The sequence below is a fragment of the Chiroxiphia lanceolata genome, chromosome 4 (genome assembly GCF_009829145.1).
Source record: "Chiroxiphia lanceolata isolate bChiLan1 chromosome 4, bChiLan1.pri, whole genome shotgun sequence".
Taxonomy (NCBI): Eukaryota; Metazoa; Chordata; class Aves; order Passeriformes; family Pipridae; genus Chiroxiphia; species Chiroxiphia lanceolata.
This window is the reverse complement of record NC_045640.1, coordinates 46,312,521-46,333,636: the sequence shown is the minus strand read 5'-3', so window position 1 is coordinate 46,333,636 and position 21,116 is coordinate 46,312,521. Positions and strand designations below refer to the sequence as shown.

Below are 21,116 nucleotides of genomic sequence, written 5' to 3'. Positions count from 1 at the left end.
AAGGCAAACACATCTTCCATGGTCATTCTCCACTTCGAGTGCCTGTAAGAGCTACATTTAACACTGAAGAAAGTACTTTGCTACTGGACCAAATTTATCTGAATGCATTTACACTCCCATGTTTTGGCAGAGACATGTTTCTTACCCTCTGCATATTACCCCATTATGGGCAGTTCTTCCCAAGAGCAACCCCCCACCCCAGATGTGCCCCCCCAGCAAACATCAAAAGCAAGATGTGGGATGCCCATACAGCATCTGTACAGAGACACAGACTGATGGCAGGCTGCACCATCCTCATTGGGTTTGAAAGCAGTCAGCCTCTCTTGGATTTCCTACATTTTTGCTCATCACCTCCCCACATTCAGGCTATGGCTCCCACGGTTCTCTGATGGTCACATAGCAACAGAGCCTCACCTTCTGATTAAGCAAGGCCATGAGCTAAGCATGTGTTGAAACCGGAACTCAAGGACCTTCTTCACTACATGAGCAACCTCAGAGTGAACCCCCTTAGCAAGCCTGAAAATGGGAAGGGAGGAGCAAATTCTGGCCTGTGGTCTCCCTGTTACTTTTAACAAACTTCTTAAACAGTTTTGACCTGTTCTGCCAGCATGCAGGTGCAGAGAGCCTACATCCTGTCTTTGTCACTGTATCCAGGACTTGCAATGCAGTGTGCTCTAGGGGAGGCTGCTGTGAAAGCAGTGGTTCAGCAGAACTGCTCCCCTGAAGGACAACATACCCAGGCCAGTAGGATATTGTGCTTGCCAAAGGGAGTTGGATGTGGAGCAAGGGAACATCTGCCCTCCTCCCCTTTACCAAACTGCCCAGGGAACGCATTCTGGAATACAGAATTAGGAAATCTGAACCCCCAAGCACAACCAAGATTAACATGACAGCTGCCAAGACGTGGCACTGAAAACCCTCAGGGTACAGAGGCTTGGGAACTTCAAAGAAAAGTGGGGGCAGGGGGGGAATGCAAGGAGCATTCTAAGAGATCTTTGTATATTAACCAGCAAGTGCACGGTCACACCTGCCACCAAGGCCTTTACAAATGCAGTAATTGCAATGTCTATATTCTCTAGCATACGACACCTGAGTATTAAGAGAAATCCCAGAGCTGAGCTCTCTTGGCCTTTCTAATGCTTGCACCATCTCCTCAGCTGCCCTAGGTGTCTTGGACTTCCCTTACCTCCCATACAGTAACTGTCCTACATGGGGGTTTCAGCCACAAAACCATTACAGGAAATGCTTGACTGCAGTTGTCTCACTCATTAGCTTGGGCCAGCATTCAGATGTGGAAATAGTCCTGGCCAAGACACCCCAATCACCTGGATGTGCTGAGGCAGAAGCACAAATAGCTTATTATTTCCCTGCAATGAGAAAAACAATAAGATGCCCTTTTAAAAGAGATCAGTATTGTATGTTTGATTAAAAGAACAACAGAGGTAAAAAAAAAAAAATCCAAAGCATTTTTAATGGTGCTTAACAGTAGTTACTTAGATGTGGTGGTAGCAAAGAATTTGTGGAGAAAAGGGAATGAAAATGGTTATCAAGAAAGTGAAGCCTTTTGCCTCATGCTGCCATCAGGCAGGGGATTACATGCAGGATTTCTCTCTTACCCACCTGCATACAAAAAATTGCACACACAGCTTTCACCCCTGCTCAACACAGCCTGTGCTGTTCCCTTTCCCAGGACCCAAATGCTAACACTGCAGAGCAGCTCTCATCTGCCTTTGGACACATCTGCCACCATTGGAAGAATTCCACCACTAAGATAACAGCAGTAGAGCCTGTGAGCACAAACAGTGGTGGTGACAGCCAAGGCAGGCTCCCTTGAACCACAGGGGAGTAAATGATCACAGACCAGCAAGAAACACCATGCTGTACCCTTTTCCCAGGTGCATGAAGATCCCATATTTCTCTGTCAAGGGGAGCAGCTTTGCAAAGTGGTGGAAGAGCTTCACCCCACAGTGTCAGCATGCTTGGTTTTGTGATGCAAATATTAGGGGAGGCACCAAGAAACTAAAAGCTTTACCTTACCCAGCTGCTACAGAAAGCAAAACACTCTGGAATACGAGCTCATCTTATGAAAGCGGGAGACTTGGAAATACCTGCAGTCAGAAGGTGCTCAGTTTTATCTCTGTATAGAGCAAAGGCCAAGCTCACTTTCTGCAAGGCTTTGTAGTAAGATTGGAAGCACTGCCTACAGAGCTCCTCAAACCAGCACACACCAAGACTGCTTTCCTCCCCCTTCCCCCACAGCTTTCCTTCTTATCTTATCTGTAAGTGGCAAAACCCAGGCAACTCAGAGATTGATTGTTTGAAATACACCACCTTCAGGGCTTTACCAAGGCCCGATCTTTGCGGTCAAGGTCACATCAAGTGCTGAAACTAGGCCTGGCTGGCATTTACACCAGTTATTCCCTTTCTGCAAAGGGGCATATTTCCTGCTAGTGCAGTGACAACAGGGACAATTAGCTTGAGGTGAAGAAGGGTCTAACTTTCATTTGATCCTGGTATTAGAAAAGAGCTGATCCCCCTTCTGCAACATCTCTCCCAGCATCCAGCACACCCCGGCACACAGAGAAAGTAGTGATCCCAGATCAAGCCAGACAGAGGAAGGGGAGAAGAGGGAGAACTGTGACTGACCCTAAACAAAAAACCCAAAAAAGCCATTCCTAGCACTGCAAGCAGGGGAAAGATGAAGGGTAGTTCAGGAACAGTGATTAGTGGGAAAACTTAAGAGCACAGAGACAAGGGCCTGAGGTCCTCCCTTCCCAGAGCTGCAGAGGCTCTGGAAGCATTTGTGTTGGCACGAAGGCAGCAGGAATAGGCAGCTCTTTCCTGTTTCGGGCAGCAGAATTCACTGTGGATATGTGCTCCTCCCTGTCAATGGTCACTGGCAGGAAGGTGGACCTGTGTCCAAATCACCTCCCCAGCCCCATGGGTGTTTAAACATGATAATGGCAAGATACACAGCCAACATTTTGTTCCACCTTTATTTTAACAATCAGATAAAAACAGAACCATATTCTTAAAAGAGTCATTACATGGCAATTATAAAGTGCATTTTCCACTTGAATGTTGTGTACAAAAATATCTTTTAAAAACCAACATGCATAACACCCTACAAGGCACTTCCAGGCATAGAGCAAGGAGAGCAACCCTCACTTCTATGTTCACATTGGCAATGGAAAAAGGGAAAAGGGGAAAGGCCACAAGTAGTATTTTTAAACCGCTATTGGTCAAATAGTCAGTTCCCAACCTAGCTTTTACTTATGGCATTGCTCTTCTAGCTCATCTTCCACGTTCCTCCCTAAGCACACCCAATGCACAGCCTGAAAACAAGCAGGCCCCATAAGGAGATACCACCATCCACAGCACCCCAGATCCACATGCCTTATTTTGGCTCACAAACAGCTCTCCATAGGCATGAGAATGTGCCAGGAGAACATGACTTTTCTACAGTCAGTGTTTTACAACATTAGCATCATACACTAAATAAATAAAAAGTATCAGTGTCACTCAAACTTCCTTTAAGTTTAAAACCAAGCCAAGCTAGGCAACAGTCCCTTCCAGAGAGACCAGATGCAGGTTACAAAGGCTGACTTGGGAAGCTGTTATAACAGAGGAACCAAGCCTGATGATCTCTGGGCTGGCAAGTAGATTCACCACCTCAACTAAGTAATCAAGCACAGTGAAGACATGTATTGATTTTGCACTTTGAAAAAGCAGCAGTTGAAGGCTAGCTACTCTTCCTGCAAGCTCTTGTCCCTTTCAGCATCCAACAGTGATCCCACTATCCCTTCTAGGTTAGAGTAAAACAGCTTGTAAGTATTTTATACAGTAGTCTCTAGAATTAAAAGCTATGTTAACAAAATTAAATAGTCTAGCCCATTGCTTCTCTCCAGCCCATTCATGGGCACCCAAAAATTATACAAAGCTTATGCACTAGAAAAAGTAAGATTGCTTTGACCTCTGTTTCTACAAACTATTCAGCACTCTCCTTTGAGCTGAGGGATGAAGTTATTCTTCTTGGTTAGCATCCAAGAAGCTTTGTGTGGTTCCTGGGCACTGCACAAGCTTGCCACCTCACCTCAGCACACATTCAGAAGATAGGGATGGCTCACATCTGTGATTAGTTTCATATCCAGAGGTGATGCCAGGATAACCCCACAACTCACTCTCCTCACAGCTAGTTCTTTGCACAGGTGGGGTGAGCCACATTTTATGGGCAGAGAGATGCCAAGTCTGGGCATTTACAGGTTGAAATGCCATACTGCTTCAACAGCAAAGAAAGCCCAACATGTTGCTGTTCATCCAGTATAGCCACAGCATCCTCACATGTGAGCAGTGCCAGGCTTTTAGCTGCCAAGCAGTCCATGGCTCAGAGTAACAAACCATTATGAGATCTTAAAAGCAATGTCAGTTCCAAAGCCTGTTTATCACAAAGCATTGTCATCCCTTTCTCAGTCAAGGCACTTCCATCACAGTAGGTACACAAGAGTCACCTTCCTATACAGGACACAGCATGAAACAGCCATGTGGTCCATTTGCGTTTAGCTCTTTTAACACCTGAGCAGAGTCTCCTGCACAGGACTCTGGGCCCCAGCTGGACAAAACTCTATTTTACAGTCCACAGGAGGAGGAACTGCGTTTTCAGGGTCCAGCACAGCCAACAGCTGACTTCTGATGTCCATCAAGAGGAAAAAGCATCATTGATCACTTACAATTAAAGAAACAGGAAAGTTTTGAAGAAGGCAGTTAAAGATGTCAACCCATAGCTGTGTTACAAGCACCACACAGCTACAGCTAATCTCTATTTTTGGTAACACCAATGGTATGAGAGTTTTTCAAGATCATCTGATAAAACAACTGGTGACTAAGCATATCAGATCCTCTCCCACAGGCACATCTCCTAATACGGCAGGCTGTAGGGCCACATTTCCTGTCATCACATTGCATTTTCATTTCCAAAACACCCTTTCTGCCTCCAGTAGGAAGGGCCTCACTACAAGGACATGTGCAAAGAGAGGACTCCATTCCCAGCCATCCGACCACTCCATTTCCTGACAGGCACAGGCCAGCTTTGCAAGGAGAGCCCTGCAGCTATAGTACAGCCCGCTAAAAATATAATACTAGTACATATTTTGACAGACTCTTTTAATACTAGGCAGGCAATACCAAGCAGCCACCACTACATGGCTTGGATAGACAATATAAGCACTGTAGTGTTTTCCCTGGAGACTGGCAACTTCACTGAAGAGGAGGAAGAAGCAGTGCTAAAGAGACATGAGCAACAGTCCCTGGTCCTTTGATCATCTGGAGAGCCAGAATTGCTTCCCTGACTATAAGCCCACTGCCAGCAGAGCACTGCACATCTAGTTTTGCTGGGAGGCTTATGCCAAGCTACAGAGCCATCCTTCTTCCACCTCTTCATACACCTCGTGTTCAGACCAGCCCCAAAGCCTGCAGACACGCCAGCAACAGTCAACCTGGGCTTTGTCCTTGGGTTAATAGTAGGGCCCGAGCTTCTCGAAGCCTGAATAACTGGGCCACTCAGGAAAGAGGCCATAGGAGCACTGAGGGCTCCCGAACCGGTCAAATGCATAGCCAAAGTCAGGGCCCTGTGGGGGACGGACGGCTTCCTGAGCAGACTTCAGTGTTGACCATGTGATCCTGTAATTTGTGCCCCTGTTGTTGTCCCAGTACATCTTCCCATTGCACTCAAAGGAAATGGCAAACTCGACTCTTTCGTGTGATTGAATTCCCTCAGGCAAGTTGATGTCAAAGGAAAATGTGTCCCGATCTGACCCTCCATACGTATCCTTGACGTACTGGCACGGGTAATCTACAAAGCTTTTCCAGGTGTCAAATGTCATTCGGATCTTCACAGTCTTTTCAAAAGCGAGGTTCTTCACCTTCACCGTTCCCACAACGGATCGCTCCTTTAGCACACAGTTTTCAAGGCAAACACAGTCTGTCTCAAGGCGGTTTCTGAAGGCCAGGTAGTCCGCAGAGGGCTGAACAAAATCCAGGACAAAGCTGTCCTTCTCCGCTGTTGTCAGACCCACAATATTGTCTATCAGCTCTGTGATGTTGAAAGGAATATCTAGTGGATCATCAAACTCTGAGAACACCTTCACCATCGTCAGAGCAAAGCCTCTGCTATCTGCAAATGACACCCTCTTCTTCACTTTGTTGTGTGTGAAGGAGCTCGTTGCCTCTTCTGTTCCGTTCAGTGCAGCCTTGCTACTCAGCTGGATGCAGGGTCGCAATGGTTTGCTTGGCTTTGGAGCAATTTTGCAGGCACACTTCTCTCTTCGCAAGGGTGAAGAGCACAGGTACAGCTGCATTGCTACATCCACAGCCATTGCTTGCTTGTGAGGAAAATAGTCTAATACTCTGGAAGATGAGAAGAAGGGTCAGTTGATATTAGAAAAGCACTTTAATATGAATTTTGTCAGACAATTGATACACCACTTTCCCCCAGCCATCCCAAATAAACTTGCTTCTATCAACCCCCCAAGTCTCTCAGGTTTAACTAAAAGCAGGTACCTGTATGATGTGATTTACAGACACCGTGAGAAACACGCTATAGCAGAAGGACCAGAGCCTGTTGTATCCTTGAACAAGATCTCCTCCAACTGCTACAGGAACAGTCACCATTTGAAGACACACACACACACACACACAGGCATTGCCCTACTAGGCTAGCAATAGCAGGCTCCAGAGAATTTCCAACCCAAAGCAAAGCCCATGGCTCAGTCCTGCCAGTGTTCACAAAACCCAGAGATTATCAAATTTCAATGCTACATAAAGCAGTATTCCTGCTGTGCTTTCCTCCCTCCAGGAGAGATTCTCCCCAGGGCTTCAGAAGCTTTTGTAGGAACAGGAATTCAGTTTGTCACAAGCTGCTTTACACAACTGACTTCACCTTTTATAAAGCCTCATATGGCTGGTATTTTTAGAGGCTAAAAAGCACTCGTTCAGTTGAAGTACATTCTTTGTTCATCACAGTCTCCCAGACCAGCTCAGTCTAAAATGCCTGGAAGTAGCATTGTAAGGACAGCAACAGTCTGATACAGCAGCAGGGTAGAGACTTGGCCAGCACTGCTCCGCACCTTTCTTTCCTCTACTCCACTTAACCAGATGACAGCTCAGAAGGCCCACCAGCCAGTTTTACCTCCAGCACAGAGTTTGCACCTCAAGCCTCCACAGCATTTGTGCTAATCCCCTGGGAAACACCTATAGAGCCACAAGGCTCTGCTAAACACAACTCATCTACTCGAGGTTGACCCTGGCTTTGGAAGCAAGTCCTTCTCCCAGAAGGCACAGGCCATGTGCCCCTCCACCACGGCCTTTCCTTCTCCAGCACCCAGCCCATTCCTCCAGGGGTGCAGCACCATCTCTCTCTGTGCACCCATGCTAGGGCAGCTCCCACCTGGCACCTTGCCAGATGTAGCCCTGGAGTTGCCCCTGGAGCCAGGCCACCCCCAGAACACTGAACATTGCACCTATCGCTCCTGCCCTTACACTGAAGTTCAGATAGATGCTTTTGGCAGACCCTCTTTGGCCTGGCTCTGGATAAGCCACTGAACAGATTTATCATGCACATCCTCCTTAAGTCAACTGTATTGCAGCTGACCTTAAACACAGAGTATTCCCTTAATAAAAATCCTGTTTGGCTGCAGGCCAGGCTCTAAAGCTGCTCCCACCACGCAGAGCAGGATGAGCCAGCAGCGTTAGCAGTGACCACCGGCCTTGTGATGCGGCAGAGCTCTGGCTGCCAAAGCCACGCACAGCCAGCTCTAGTGCTTGATTGCTGCTCCCATGCCAAGAAAAAGCAAGAGTAACACTCTCCAATTCAGTGCTTTAAGTCCCCACCCTGCAACACCAACACAGCAGCTCTGAGTAGGCTTTCACAGCATTGGTTCAGCACGAGCATCTGTTTATTCAGAGCCCAACACACCCACCAGCTAACTCCTTCTGCATTGCCTCCTTTCAGCTCAAGGGCAGCTGTACAGGACAGACAGCAGATCCACCTGTCTGCTAACACTTCTGCTCATCTCTACCTGGTTTTGCCAAGTTTTTATTCATACACACTTTATATAGATCGTTTCCTCCTTTAAATTAATGCAGCCTCCAATGCTTCTCTTACTTGGGTCAGTTTCATCTGCATTGCATCTTTTCCCAGGGAAATTTATTCAGTTGAATTCCTGTAACTCTGAGAAGTCAAGTTTCATAGTAAGCCTTGGTTATTCACAGCTTTAGAATGAAGAGGCATGAAACATCCAGCCCAATTGCATTACTTGGAGCTTTTTTCCAAGCTAAGACCTATATTAAGAGCTTTTTATGCTGACTATGAAAATAAGCTTTGTGCTTTTACAGCTCATTTGATATCTCAGACAACTCTTTCTGCACTTGAGAGCCTGCTGATGGCCAACTCACAGCCAACAGAGTAAAGTTCCCTTTTGAGGCTGGTGATGGCTGTCTTGAACTTCAGATGCTTTGAAGGTGGGAGCAGAGATATAGTTTCGGGAGCTCACATAGGTAAGAAGGCTCTAGGAAGCAAGCAGTGCAAGGCAGGCAGCCCTAGGCAGGTATAGGGGCCGATTCCTTTACCCCTCCTCTCAAAAGGGGAACAAACTCGACTCTGCCTCTGGACTTCTTCTTGCAGCTTCACTCCCTCCAGAGGAGGATGTCGCCACTCGCTACCCCCTCCTCTATTTCTAGGAAGGAGAAGCAAGTCAGAGTACAGACATTACTTACACCTATACTTATTGAACACCTTCGGTTGCCTCCGCGCTGCTTCCCACGCTACCTGGAGCCAGGTAACCCCCTCCCGAGGGCTGGGCGTGCAGCAGCGGCTAAGCCAAAAGCTTGCAGCCGTGACACGCTGCCGGGTGAAGCAGCGCTCGGGCGTTCTGTACCCCCCCCTCCTCATCGACTCAGGAAAGGCCGAGCCGTCCCGAGGGCACAGCCCAGTTCCCGCGGGCATTTGCCCGGGTGGCGTGTTAACTCGCTACAGCCCGTTCCTTCCGCAATCCACAGCCAAGCCAAGGCGCCCGGACCCAGGACAGGCAGAGCCCGGGAGAGGCAGCAGAGCACAGCCCGGCGGACGGGGAGCCCCGCCGCCCCCGGCTCACCCGGGGAGCTGCAGGAGCCAAGCCCGGAGGATCCCGTCCCCATCCCCGCCCTCCGCCCAGGAGCGGCACCGCGGCGGGGAGCGCCGGCACCGCTCCCGCACACCCGAGGGGACTGCGACCCCGCGCGGAAGGCAAAAAGCACTACCATTACCATCACCATTACCACCGTGCCGGGGCTGGCGGCGCGGCGCGCCCGTACCTGGTGCAGTGCATGAGGCCGACCCAGCAGCCACAACCCGCCGCCGCGCGGGTGGGGCCGGGCCCGGCCTCTTAAGGGCGCCCGGCCCCGCCCCCAACGAGCGGCAGCCAATGGGCGTGCCCCGAGCGGGAGCCCGGCACGCGAGGGGGCGGGGCCAGACCAGAGGGGCGGGGCCGGGGAGCTGGCGGGTCCCGGGAGCAGCGCGGGGACAAGGGACACGGCGGTGCCCTGCGGGGACACCGCGCCAGCAGACCCGTCCCCCCTGCAGCAGGGCGAGCTTGTTCTGGCAGAAGGGACAAGCTCTGCCTCCGGTCCCTCACTGTCCCGCTGCTCCTGTGCCAGGGTGCCGTCCCTGTTTGTCCAGAATCACAGAATCAACCAGGTTGGAAAAGACTTCTGAGGTAATCGAGTCCAACCTATGACCGAACACCACCGTGTAAAGTAGACTATGGCACTAAGTGCCACGTCCAGTCTTTCCTTAAACATTTCCAGGGACGGTGACTCCACCACCTCCCCATTCCAATATCACTCTTTCTGTGAAGTAATTCCTCTTGATGTCCACCCCAAACCTCCCCTGCCACAGCTTAAGACTATGTCCTCTTGTACTATAGCTAGTTGCTTGTGAGAAGAGGCCGACCCCATCTGGCTACAACCTCCTTTCAGGCAGTTGTAGAGAGTGATAAGGTCCTCCCTGAGACTCCTCTCCAGGCTAAACAACCCCAGCTCCCTTAGCTGCTCCTCATAAGACTTGTGATCCAGACCTTTCACCAGCTTTGTTGCCCTTCTCTGGACACGCTCCAGCACCTCAATGTCCTTCCTGAACTGAGGAGCCAGAACTGAGAAGGTTTTGTAGGTGCCACAAGTAAGCAGCTAAATCCACAGGAACACGCTCTTGAGACAGAAAAGACTTTTTGGGGCACCCATCTTTCTGGCTGAGCAGGCCCAGGGTGTTTGGGTTCTCAGGACCAGATGGGGAGGAGGGTAACTCACACACCCACATCTTGTGGCTGTGCTTGTGTCTGGGTAGAAATCTCCAGCGAATACTCCAAAATCTGCTTTCCAGGCATATTTATGATATACAGTGGAAAAAATTCTAGAAGTGGCTTTCCTCCATGAGAAAAGAACACCTGTAGGGCCCAGCTGGCACAGAGACCAGCCCCATGGGAATCCCTATCTGGCACATGTGCAGAGCTGGGAAGATGTTTCCAACATCCTGAAAATATCTGCCAGGCAACTTGATGCTCTGGCATAGACCTGCACTGCTTTGCAGGGCCAGCTGGGCCAAGGGATCTTCCCAGCTGCTCTCCTGCCACCAGTTCCCATTTCTGCTCCTTTGGGCTGCTCCTGAGTCCATGTCAGCACAGAGCCTGATGTCCTTAATGGTGTGAAAAGCATGCATAGACCTGGCCTCCCTGTCAGGGAAGCAGGTCTGGGGACAGAGGATGTAAAGCCTACTGAAAGGTGAAGATGGTGCATTTACTTTCTCCCCATAGGGATAATAGTATTTACCTCTTTTTGTGCCATATCTGGCCTCTAACTGCACAGCTGTGGGCAATGCTGCTGTCTCTCACCTTCCTTACAGAGCAGAAAAGCAGGATTGAAGTGTCAACATTTGTTTTCAATTAACTTGCAGAAACATAGAGAGCTATTGTTAAAGCTGGAGACTTCCTGCTGGAACCTACCATTTAATACACTTATTACTCTGCAAGGCAAAAGCGTTTTTTTGAGGGAGAAAAAAAAAAAACACATTTTTTGTTTTATAAACCCTTTTTAGATGAAGGCAGTGGTAAGATTTTAAAGTTGGGGAGAGAGCTGAAAGATGTACCCATTGCAGGAGTCTTGCAGACTTACAGTAGTATTTCATGTGCCGAGGGTATGGTGGGATTTCAGCATGTGGTACAGCAGGGATGAGGAGAGCCATGTTCAGGTTTGCCCAGGAGCAACAGACAGACATGGGATAAGGTGGTCATGGCTCATGGGGCCTCTCCAGTGCTGCTTCCCTTTCTCCAGGCGGGGCCACTGCAGCCTGGCTTCAGCGTCGTCGCTGGTCCAGAGAGGTTCAGGTGGTTTTAATGGAATAAGCCCAAAAACTGGGAAGCCCTGACCTGACTTACACTTGTCCCTCTGGTCTGCCACACCTTTCTCCCATGTGTTGCTGGCAGCTCGGCACCACAGATGTGCCGAGGGAGATGTGGGTTTGTCTCTATACTGTGCAGGCTTTGGCCAGCCAGCCCCCGTCCCTGGGGTAGGAATGCAACCCACGTGGCTTTAGGGCACGTTTCTGCCCCGCAATACAAGCCCTGTTTGCTGTGAGAGGGGCAGGGTGTTTCACAACTGTGGCTTGGTGTTTGCCCCTGAAGCAAAGGTAGGTGGAAGTTGGGGCAGGACCTTGTGGCGGACTGTGGACATGGGCTGTTATCTTTGGGAAGCTGAGATAGTGGCTATATTTAGCTCTGTGCTAGGCCCTTGCACAGTGGTCTTTGTGATTTCCCCACAGCTTTTCACCCCTCCTGCCTTGCTGAGGGATGGGAAGAACTTGATCCCTGTCATGGGGAAGAGGCATCAGGTTGCTTCTCCCTGGGGGAGCAATCCAGAACCAGTCCCATCCATGGCGCACAGCTCTGGAAGGAGGGTCCCACTCTCCCATCATGTCTACCCTGGGGTTTGTTCCTGATTCAATGAGTATTTACTCCAGGGTGTCCTGGTACAGGACATGGTGGCTTCTGCACCCCCAAGTTCAGCCCCACTGGTTTCCTGCAGAAAGGGAGGCAGAGCTTCTCCCTGCCTCCTGAAGAGCCCTCCTTCCCTTGCCACAGTCCCTCAAGAGCTGCCTCTAACAGCAGGCTTGAGCAGGTCCTTGGGGACTTTTCCTGGTCCTGCCACCTCCTCAGTGTCCTGTTGGAGACAGGGGTGGATGGAGCATCTTCTCCTCCCTGTTGGGAAACTACATGCTGCTGTGACAGCTTGGCTTCCCAGCAGCTGGCCAGTGGGCAGCCCCAGCCAGGAAGGGGAGAGGGGCCAAATGTGTTGTGCAATGTATCCACAGGCTGCGGGGCCAAGGCTCAAGGGCGAGTGCTGTAAAACAGCAGAGTGGCTGATGTAACAGTGCTGGGGCTGCTGCCATGGGGCACCCCATCCCACATCTCGTGCCCCTGCTCAAATCAACAGCCCCCCCCGCTACCTTCTTCTTCCTACACCCCAGCTGCCACTTCCCATCACTGCCAATGGCCACGGAGGCTCCAGCCCTCTGCATCTCCACATCCAACTGTGCCCCCAGCCTGGTCGGGAATGCTCGGTGGTGCAGTTGTGGTCAGGTCTCCACCTCTGGCTGTTGGAATCTTTAGGGTGGTGGCGAAGGTGCCCCACTCCCTGTGCTTGCCACAGCAGTCCACTGAGGCAAACAGTGCCCGCTGTGGTGGTGCGGCTGATGCTGCCACAATGTTGGTGCTTGTCAGCAAATTCCAAATCGGTGGCACTGAGAAACTGCTGCTGCTGCCTTTGAGCCAAACCGCAACACTTGAACAAGCAGAGAAGGATTTTCGTTAAAGTTTACCTGCCTGTGACAAGGCTGCGACAGTAACTCTTAAGTAATCTTAGTCAGATGTTGCCTCACATCAAAATGCTAAGGGAGAAACTAATTTTGGAGTAATTTTGGGCAGCACTGGTGTACTGCAGGAGAGTTAACCCAACCAGTGCAGAGCACCAGGAGTGGTAGCAGTCAGCAGCATGTCATGCCATCCTCCAAAAAGGACACATCCATGGCTGAGCTGTGTGTCTGGCTGGCTGTGAGTTCCTCCCTTGTTCCTTTTAGACATACCAGTTGGTTTCAGCCACACTCCGTGGGGGAGTGCAAAGATCACAGATCCCTTTAAGGTTTCATGTGATTAAGCAGCTGGTGGAGAGAGACCCAGTGAGCATCCTTGCTGAGCAAAAGCAGAGAGACACTTGGATGCAGTGCCCTTCTACCCCAGTCAGTGTCTGTACCTGCTGGCCAGCCAGCACTGACAGCCCCTTGGTCAGCTATGGCAAATATGACAGAAATCTGTAGGAAACATGGTTTCTCTCACCATCAACTTGGTCATAGCTACAACTGCGTGCTGAGGCCTGCTGTGTTGTTTAGGAGCTCCTTGTAGTCCCAGGCCCCTGTCCAGCTCCTGCAGGGTCACAGCAAATGGCTCCACCAAAGAAAAGTCTTGAGAAGTCCTGTCAGGTGATGGGATTCCCCTCTTTTATTTTCAGAGGTCTCAAACTCCTGTGGCTGTCCCAGGAAATTAAGCAAAGAGTATTCAAGGTTTCCCAGTATAAAAGAAAATCCCGCTCTTGGTTAAGGCTCTTGATTGTGCTTTGGGGAGCTGTGCTCCAAGGCAGAGCTCTGCACTCCAAGGCCAGCACTGCTCCTCCTGGCTCTGTCCAGAAACGAGGAGTTGCTTCAATGTACTGGCTGAAGGCCCAAAGTAGGGTATTTACCTTGGCATGTCTCCCTTTGGATCTCGTGCGCATCCATGGTCAAACACTCCAAGGAACATGTACTCTGCCCTGCTGAAGACCATGGCACGTTCCCTTCCAGCCCAACACGCACAGAGCAGATGGTGTGAGGCCAGTTGCAAAGCCTGGCCCGGTACTGTGTGCTGTAGAGAAAGACTGGGTATTACAGAACTGTGGTTCTTAATATTAAAAATGGCTAGCAAAAGAGACCTAGAAAACTCGTGCAAAAAAGGGAGATTATGGGGGAGGGAATGAATGCAAATAAGTTACTACAAAGGCCTTAAGGAAAGCTGCTACTCAGAGGGAGAAAGGGGAATGGGCCTTCAGCAAAGAAAGAGCTCAAAGGGCAAGGAAACAAATGAGTGGAGAAACTAAATGACAGGCAGACAGGAACAACAAAGAGGTGGGTCCTTGGCCAGGCACACAAGGTGCTTGTTGAAAATGTTGTATCAGTGCTAAGGCAAGGCTTGATACCAGGTTAAAAGAATTTCTTCCCCAGACACTGGGACCCAAGAGGGGACAAGTCCCTGCAAGAAGAAAATGGTACCTCCTGCTTTCTCAACATTGTGATGTTCTTTTCAGAAAGCTATTTGAAGACCTGGCCTTCCTGCAGTCTACAGATTTCATTCCCATCAGCAAGGTTCTGGAAAAGCTATAGCAAAAGAAAGGAGGTTGGTCGTCTATCCCAAGATTGCACGAAGCAGTGCAACAACCGTGCACCCATCCTTACAGTACAAGCCCTCCTACATGAAGGAAGATAGGAGCACAAAGACACAGCTTGGACTAGAACCTCAAATCCTCCAAATTTCCCATGTGCTCTTGCAGGAGAGGAACAGCAAGGGCTGGGCTGGAGCGGCAAGAATTGAACAGGAATTGGGGCTATTTCAGTGGATACACTGATGTGATTGCAGAGAAGAGGGACGCTCAGGTCCTCTAAGGCAGGCTGAATCAGTCCAGCTGCATTGCCAGCTTGCCTTGTTTACACCATGCAAGTATCCAACTGGCTGAACTTGAACCTAGATGCATAAGTCATAGTGAAGCAATGTGTATTTTAACTTTGGTGCCCTACAAAGACTGCAAGCCTTATTTGGTGGGGCAAATGTCTTGGAAACTTGTGCGTATCCAGGCCTGGGGACTCAGAGGGCTTATCTTTTTGTGCTTTGCCTGAAAGCCACTTATATGCTGGTGAAGGCTGAGAGGGAAAAAGCCAGACTGAGGACTGCATGTAGTTCTTAATGATAAATGTGATCCTAAGCTCCTTTCAGGGATTCATACCCTTCAGCTGAGCCTCTGTGAGTACCCAGGCTCTCTGCTGCAGCAGAGATGGTCTGTCCCTCCAGGAAGCATTTTGTCTCATCCCAAGATTAGCGTCAATGAAAGATGAGATCTGTTGCTTTCTGGACTTGCCTGAATTTGTGCATTCACTAAAGAGGGAACCTGAAAATCAGCAGAAACAAGATGCCTGACTATTAAATAGTATCTCAAGCACATGCCAAAGGAAATGTCAATGGTAAAAGCAAGAGCTCAGGGTGCTGGGGAAGGAGGTCAGCTGGAGCTACTCCATTCATCAGCCATTGCATTCTTCAAAAAAAGTTTTTCAAGTGTAACCTGGCCTTTTTATTTGGAAGTTTTAATTTAATCCTAGGTGGGGAGGAAACTGATATTCAAGGATTTACCCAATTAACCAGAAGCTTGAAGTTTCCTTCTTGCAGAAACTGAATGCTAGCAAAAATTACCCCTCCCTGGGGATCCCGCACTTCTGAAGTTGCACATTAAATGCTGCTAAGTAGGTCACTTGAGATCCCAGGTTTGGTGCATACAAATACCTCCAGTGTCTGGTATAGTGGCATTTCCTCCTCTCCTGAGTGCTTAGGGTCCTGCAGAGACAGCTCTCTCCCTGCCTGATCTCACAAGATCCAGGTAATCTGATCTGCACCTCGCAGGAATTGGTTATGCTCAGCTTCTTGGCACCAGAGCAAGGACTTCTAATCTTGGATTGGATGAATCAGAATTTAGGAAATGTGCCTGCAGACAAGAGACACACCCAGGGCAGGAATAACTCTAACGGGACCTAGAAAGCAGGCTAGTTATTCATAGGAAGGCTGCCTCTGTCTCTGGTCAGGGAGGAGGAAGTCAGGCCATCGGACGGTATGGTAAGCAGCGTTCCAGTGCTGACAGCTGGGAATAGCTCATGTCCCAAGCCCATGGAGCCTGAAGCATTTTTGTCTGTCTCCTTCATCCCTCCTCTTCCTCTAGTCTTTGCTCATCTCCTGTTACTGATCTAGCCAGCTTCCCTCTGCTGCATGGGATGACATGAGGAACAGGAGAGTGCTGCCAGCCTTCACCAGCAACCACTGGTGAAGTGGCTGAAAACCAGCATAAAGAAAATGCAACCTCCTCCCAAGAGTAAAACAAACTGCTTGGTGTCCCTGAAGTTTCCCTGGATGCTACTGAATCCTGAGCAGAAGTTAAAGTGCTGGAAGGCAAGTGAAGGTGGTGCAGACACAGCAGATGGTGAAGGAGAAGGTCTTTGTAAATGGGAGACGAGCTTATTGTGATCTGAACTGAGCAACACCAGCAAATCTGGAAAAAAACCAGAAATAGCCAGGGGCTGCAGAAAAATCAGTAAGTTGAAATAAATATGATGGTTCTGAAAGTCACCACAAGAAGGTTGGGAATTTAATTTGCTGACTTATCTGCTCCTGAGAAAGGAGAGACAAATCTAGAAGAGGTGCAATAGTGTGTAGCAGCTAAACATCTGCTGGTGACTGCTGTACTTTGGATGACTGTTTTTTGAGAAGGGAAGTGAATGCAATATTGCTTTTTCATGCCTTGCGCAAGAGGACAGCAACATGGGCATTGTGTGACTCACATACATAGACACATATACACGTACTTGCATGCGTGCACTCTTGCACAAAGATGCTCATGGAAAGTTGCAAGTGTCCAGTGTTGTGCTCTATGCCCAAATAAGCTCAAAGAGCAGGATATCATCTACTGCTGAGTTTTTCAGAGGACCCTGCAAAGAATGTGGTTGCACAGATTTTGAGCCATCTTAGGTTGTAATCTTTTTCACCTTCAGAACTGCAGTGTTAACTCAGGCATTTTTTCTGAAAGTCAAATGCCACAATAGGCCATCTTTCCTAATTTTTCAAAAACACTTTGACCCCCACCATATTAGCCCGATTTTGGACCACTCCATCAAAACTCATAGTGCAATGCTGAAAAATTTCAGGCAGTACCAAACACTCTAATTATTTCCATTCATCTAAGGGTCACTTCAGAGTGCAAACTCTTCTGTGATGTTCTGGCTCCCAGTGTGGCAACAACCTGGAAAACACCAAACACTGTATTTTCTGAGGCTGGCTGCTGTAACCTTATCATTTTGAGACTCACAGAGCACTTCGGTCAGCATATCCCAGAGACAGGAAGGTGCTGTCATGTCCTGGAGAAGGGCTGTTTAGCTAGGCTGCCTGTCACACAGAGGGATGACTCACTTCAAACCCTGCCAACTTTCTCACTTCTCTTTGATTGCCTAGTCTTGAAATTACTCAAGTCTGGTCTTCTGACTTCGCCTCCCTCAGGGTCTGGTCGGTTCCCTTCCCTCTGCTGGCTGGATCCTCTGTGGGAGTCCTTACAATGCCTAATGAAGCTCAAGTCATTGCTGATGTGAGCTGGATTTGAGCTGTTTCACAGCTTTGGGACAATCTTCATAGCTCTTGGTCCCACACCCCCTAGAGTTGTGGTTATGGTGGGGTTTGCTTGGGTCACCCAAAAGGTAGCCAGAGTTAGCTTAATCAAATCAAATAACCAAGTATTATTTGACTAACAGCTTAAACCAAACTGCTTGTGGCTTCCTCGGCAACCAGGGCCTGTCCAGCATATGTAACGGCACGACCCTCCTTTTTCAGGAGGCTTTACACCCTCCTTTTTCAGGAAGTCACATGCAGGAGGGAGCTACCCTGGCACCCAAACTGCCTCCAACTGAGATTTTTAAAACCTCTGCTTAAACATAAGCTAAGGCAGCTATAAATAGCAATTGGTGGCCCCTGGTTAACCCAAAGGCTTTGATGACAGAGCTGGCTCTGTGTGTGAGTGATTGGCTCTCAGACTCTGCTCTCACACCATCTGGGGGCCAAGTTCATCAGTACTTCTGCTTTACTTTGCTTCGGCTGCCTTGTAATCTAGGTAGTGGGGGAGTGGGCATGTATTTCATTAGACACCTGCAAATATGAAAATTATTGTGTGGCAATAAATATGCTTGTACATAGCTACAACATACAATTCATACTCAAAAATATAAAGCCTAAATTTCAAATTAAGACATAAGTGCAAAACAATCTGTAGAGATTTCCCAAGTTAAATAATATATTTAAAATAAATCTCTTGATAAAGGGTTGGAGGTGACTGCCTTGAGGCAGGGAGGACACTTGACACCAACATTGCAAAGCGGGTAATGTCCCCATCTGGCAAAGGTGCTGCAGTGCATGGTCTGTCATGGACCTGACCACTGTCTACCACAGTGCTGCTGGCCCCCAGCATTGCTTATCTGCCTGAGCATACATCCCATATATTCAGTAGTCTTCCTTTGTTTTGCAGCCTACTCTCCCTTATGGCGAGTTATCACCTTATGATTGGACATCGTGGTTATAATATGCACTGCACTCCAGGTTTAATTGCTTTTTCCCTGTCAACCTAAAGTTTGAGTCTCTTGAATCATTTTCAGGGCTGTGTTCCCCACTGCCAGGCACTGCCAAGGCGGTGTGTGGAGCACTGTGCCCAGTCTGGGTCCTCTGTCTGAGAGAAATGGTGCCAGGCTGCAGCCCAGTGGCAGTGACCAGATTGAGGAGAGTGTGGAGCATGTGTAAGGAAAGGGAAATGGATTTCTTCAGCCCAGAGGAGAAGCGGCTGATGGGGCTGCAGATGCATCTTCCATTGCATGAGAGATAATGCATGCACAGCCAAACCTTCTCAGAGGTGCCCAGTGAAAGGACAAGAGCCAACAGGCACTTCTGCAACAGAGATGAGATGAGATTTCATGATGAGATAGGTCAAAACCACTGCTCCAGAAGAATAGGACAGCAGCACATGACCCAGAGAGATGGTGGCACCTCCATCCTTGGGGCCCATCAAGCCTCGTCTGAATGCGCCCCCAGACATCCTGACCTGACTTTGAAAGCGGTCCTCATACAAGGAGGGAGGATGAGACCGATGCCTCCAGAGCTCCCTTCCACATAAATCCATCCATGATCGTATGATTATATTTCCCTATTTGAAACTGTTCCCCCCTGAAGGGCTACTGATGGCTACTGATGCCCTTGATGTGGTCTGTGGGAGTTCACAGACCCATCTCAGGGGGCCAAGGCTCTCACAGGAATAGGCAAAAATGAAGAGTATGTGCTATATTAAGCAAATACAGAATGAAGAGAGGCAGACAAGATGTGGAGAACTCATACATTGGTATGCTATGTAATCCAACGAGATATCCTAGTCTAAGGTAAACACATGCATCCCTTATTAATACAGAGGTATCTTATTCTGCATTAAATAACCAAGCCTATCTGTGGGCTGTGCACAAGTGAACTGGCTCACAGACCTTTGCCTGCTGTGTACCCTGTGACTTGCAGCTCTGCAGATTCCTGTCTGCCTTAGCTCCTGCTGCAGACCAGATGGGCTCCTACTGGGTATCCCTGTTACCCACAACACGCTCAGCTGCCATCTGCACTGTTGTCTTAAGTAAGTTTGGCTGGTTTGTTTCACAACTCACTCTGGTCTAAGACTTTGCACATGAATGAAGATCATATCAGTGATCCTGTCAATCCATATTAGCACTTTTGTTTTTTCCATTTGTAAAGGGAGTGTAGGTAAAATTCACCACTCCCTGTGACAGTACTTTGTGGATGCTAAACCAATGTGAGTTCAAAAAGGGACCAGACACATTAACAGAATCAAAAACGCCACTGTTGCATGCAAAGACACTCCTGCATTTTCAGGAAATCCTTGATCTGCAAATTGACCTGGCTGGGAAAGTAATCAGGAGAGAAATCACTACAGGTTTGTTCAGCTCTTCTCTCCCTCAGACATCTGCCATAACTCCCTACCAGACAGGGTGAGGGGAGACATGGGCCACATTTGAGTTTAAGGACTCACAAAAAAGCTTGCTCAGTGTCACAGGTATATCGGAATTTCTCCCTAGAAATCTTCTTGGAAGGCAAAATTCTATGGGTAGAGAGGGACAGCTGCTGAGCAAAGAGCAATGCTGCCCAACTCCTCCTCTCTACCCAAGGGCTCCTGTGTAGAATCATGGAATCATTAAGGTTGGAAAAGATCTTTCACATCAATTCCAATCCTTAACCCATCACTGCTTAGTCCACCGCTTAACCATGTCCCTAAGCATCACATCTACATGTCTTTTAATATCCTCTAGATGTTACACTCAGCAGGTTAAAGCCATTGTCTGTGTGATTTTGGCGGTCAGATGATCACAGTCAAGGCCACTGGGTGTTAAAAGTACCAAGGCTGCCAGGGAGCCAGTAAATTAACAGCACCATTCTATGGTAAGTTTGGCTGTAGGCTCAATGGACACTTTCTGACTGAAACCTTGGGGTTTTCAAATAGCTTGAAATCACCTGTGGAGACAGGTAGTGACAGCCATCCTGAGATGATGCGTTTCCCCCTACATGCTTCATCTGGAGAACCCAGGAAGCACTGGTAACTCCAATCACTCTGTACTGGGAGAGCTGGGACTGGCAGTGAGGGCACTGGTGAGCATCACTGGTGTAAAACTCAAAGATGCCTGCCCTGTGGCAGGTGCAATGAGTCTCTGGTTGAAAACACACAGAGCCATGAGAAGTAACAGCCTGAGAGTCTGTGATTTCTGTGACTCTCTGAACAAAAAAACCAATTTATCAGCCAGAAGCTGCCCGTTTGTCAAGACTGGCACCCCGACTTTGGTGCAGCTGGCTCAGTGCATGGACAGGGAGGGGCCCAGATGTGGGATAGTGGCATTTGAGCTCAAGGGATCATGTGTCTAGAAAAAACCTGATAAGAGCCAGGAATGCAAGCGGTCCTGAAATAGTGATAAGGGCAGCTGGGGAATGCCTCATATGGATACATGGGCTGGGGCAGTGGGGCTTGGTATGCAAGGTGACACCTGCCCCCCACACTCAGTGTCACATTTCACTCCTGAGGACACTCACATGGGGTGAGTGACATGTGCTGTGTCTCAAAGGCACTGTGGAGGCTGTCCTTGGCCTGCCCCACACAGAGCTGCAGAAGGAGAAGGG

General features: G+C 48.9%; 1 protein-coding gene across 3 annotated transcripts; it reads right to left on the bottom strand.

The window, feature by feature from the left end:
• Positions 1-2,982: 2,982 nt before the first annotated feature.
• On the bottom strand, positions 2,983-9,410 carry PPP1R3B (protein phosphatase 1 regulatory subunit 3B). 3 transcript variants are annotated; one of them, XM_032686513.1, is made up of 2 exons: positions 9,346-9,410; positions 2,983-6,402 (listed from the first exon to the last, which is right to left on the bottom strand). In XM_032686513.1, exons 1-2 carry the CDS (start codon positions 9,357-9,359, stop codon positions 5,511-5,513), a joined length of 906 nt encoding a protein of 301 aa, XP_032542404.1. In that variant the 5' UTR covers positions 9,360-9,410; the 3' UTR covers positions 2,983-5,510. The 3 variants fall into 3 exon arrangements, with proteins under 3 accessions (XP_032542404.1, XP_032542405.1, XP_032542406.1); XM_032686514.1 differs by having other exon boundaries at positions 9,304-9,386; XM_032686515.1 differs by having other exon boundaries at positions 9,310-9,375.
• Between the last annotated feature and the right edge of the window lie 11,706 nt (positions 9,411-21,116).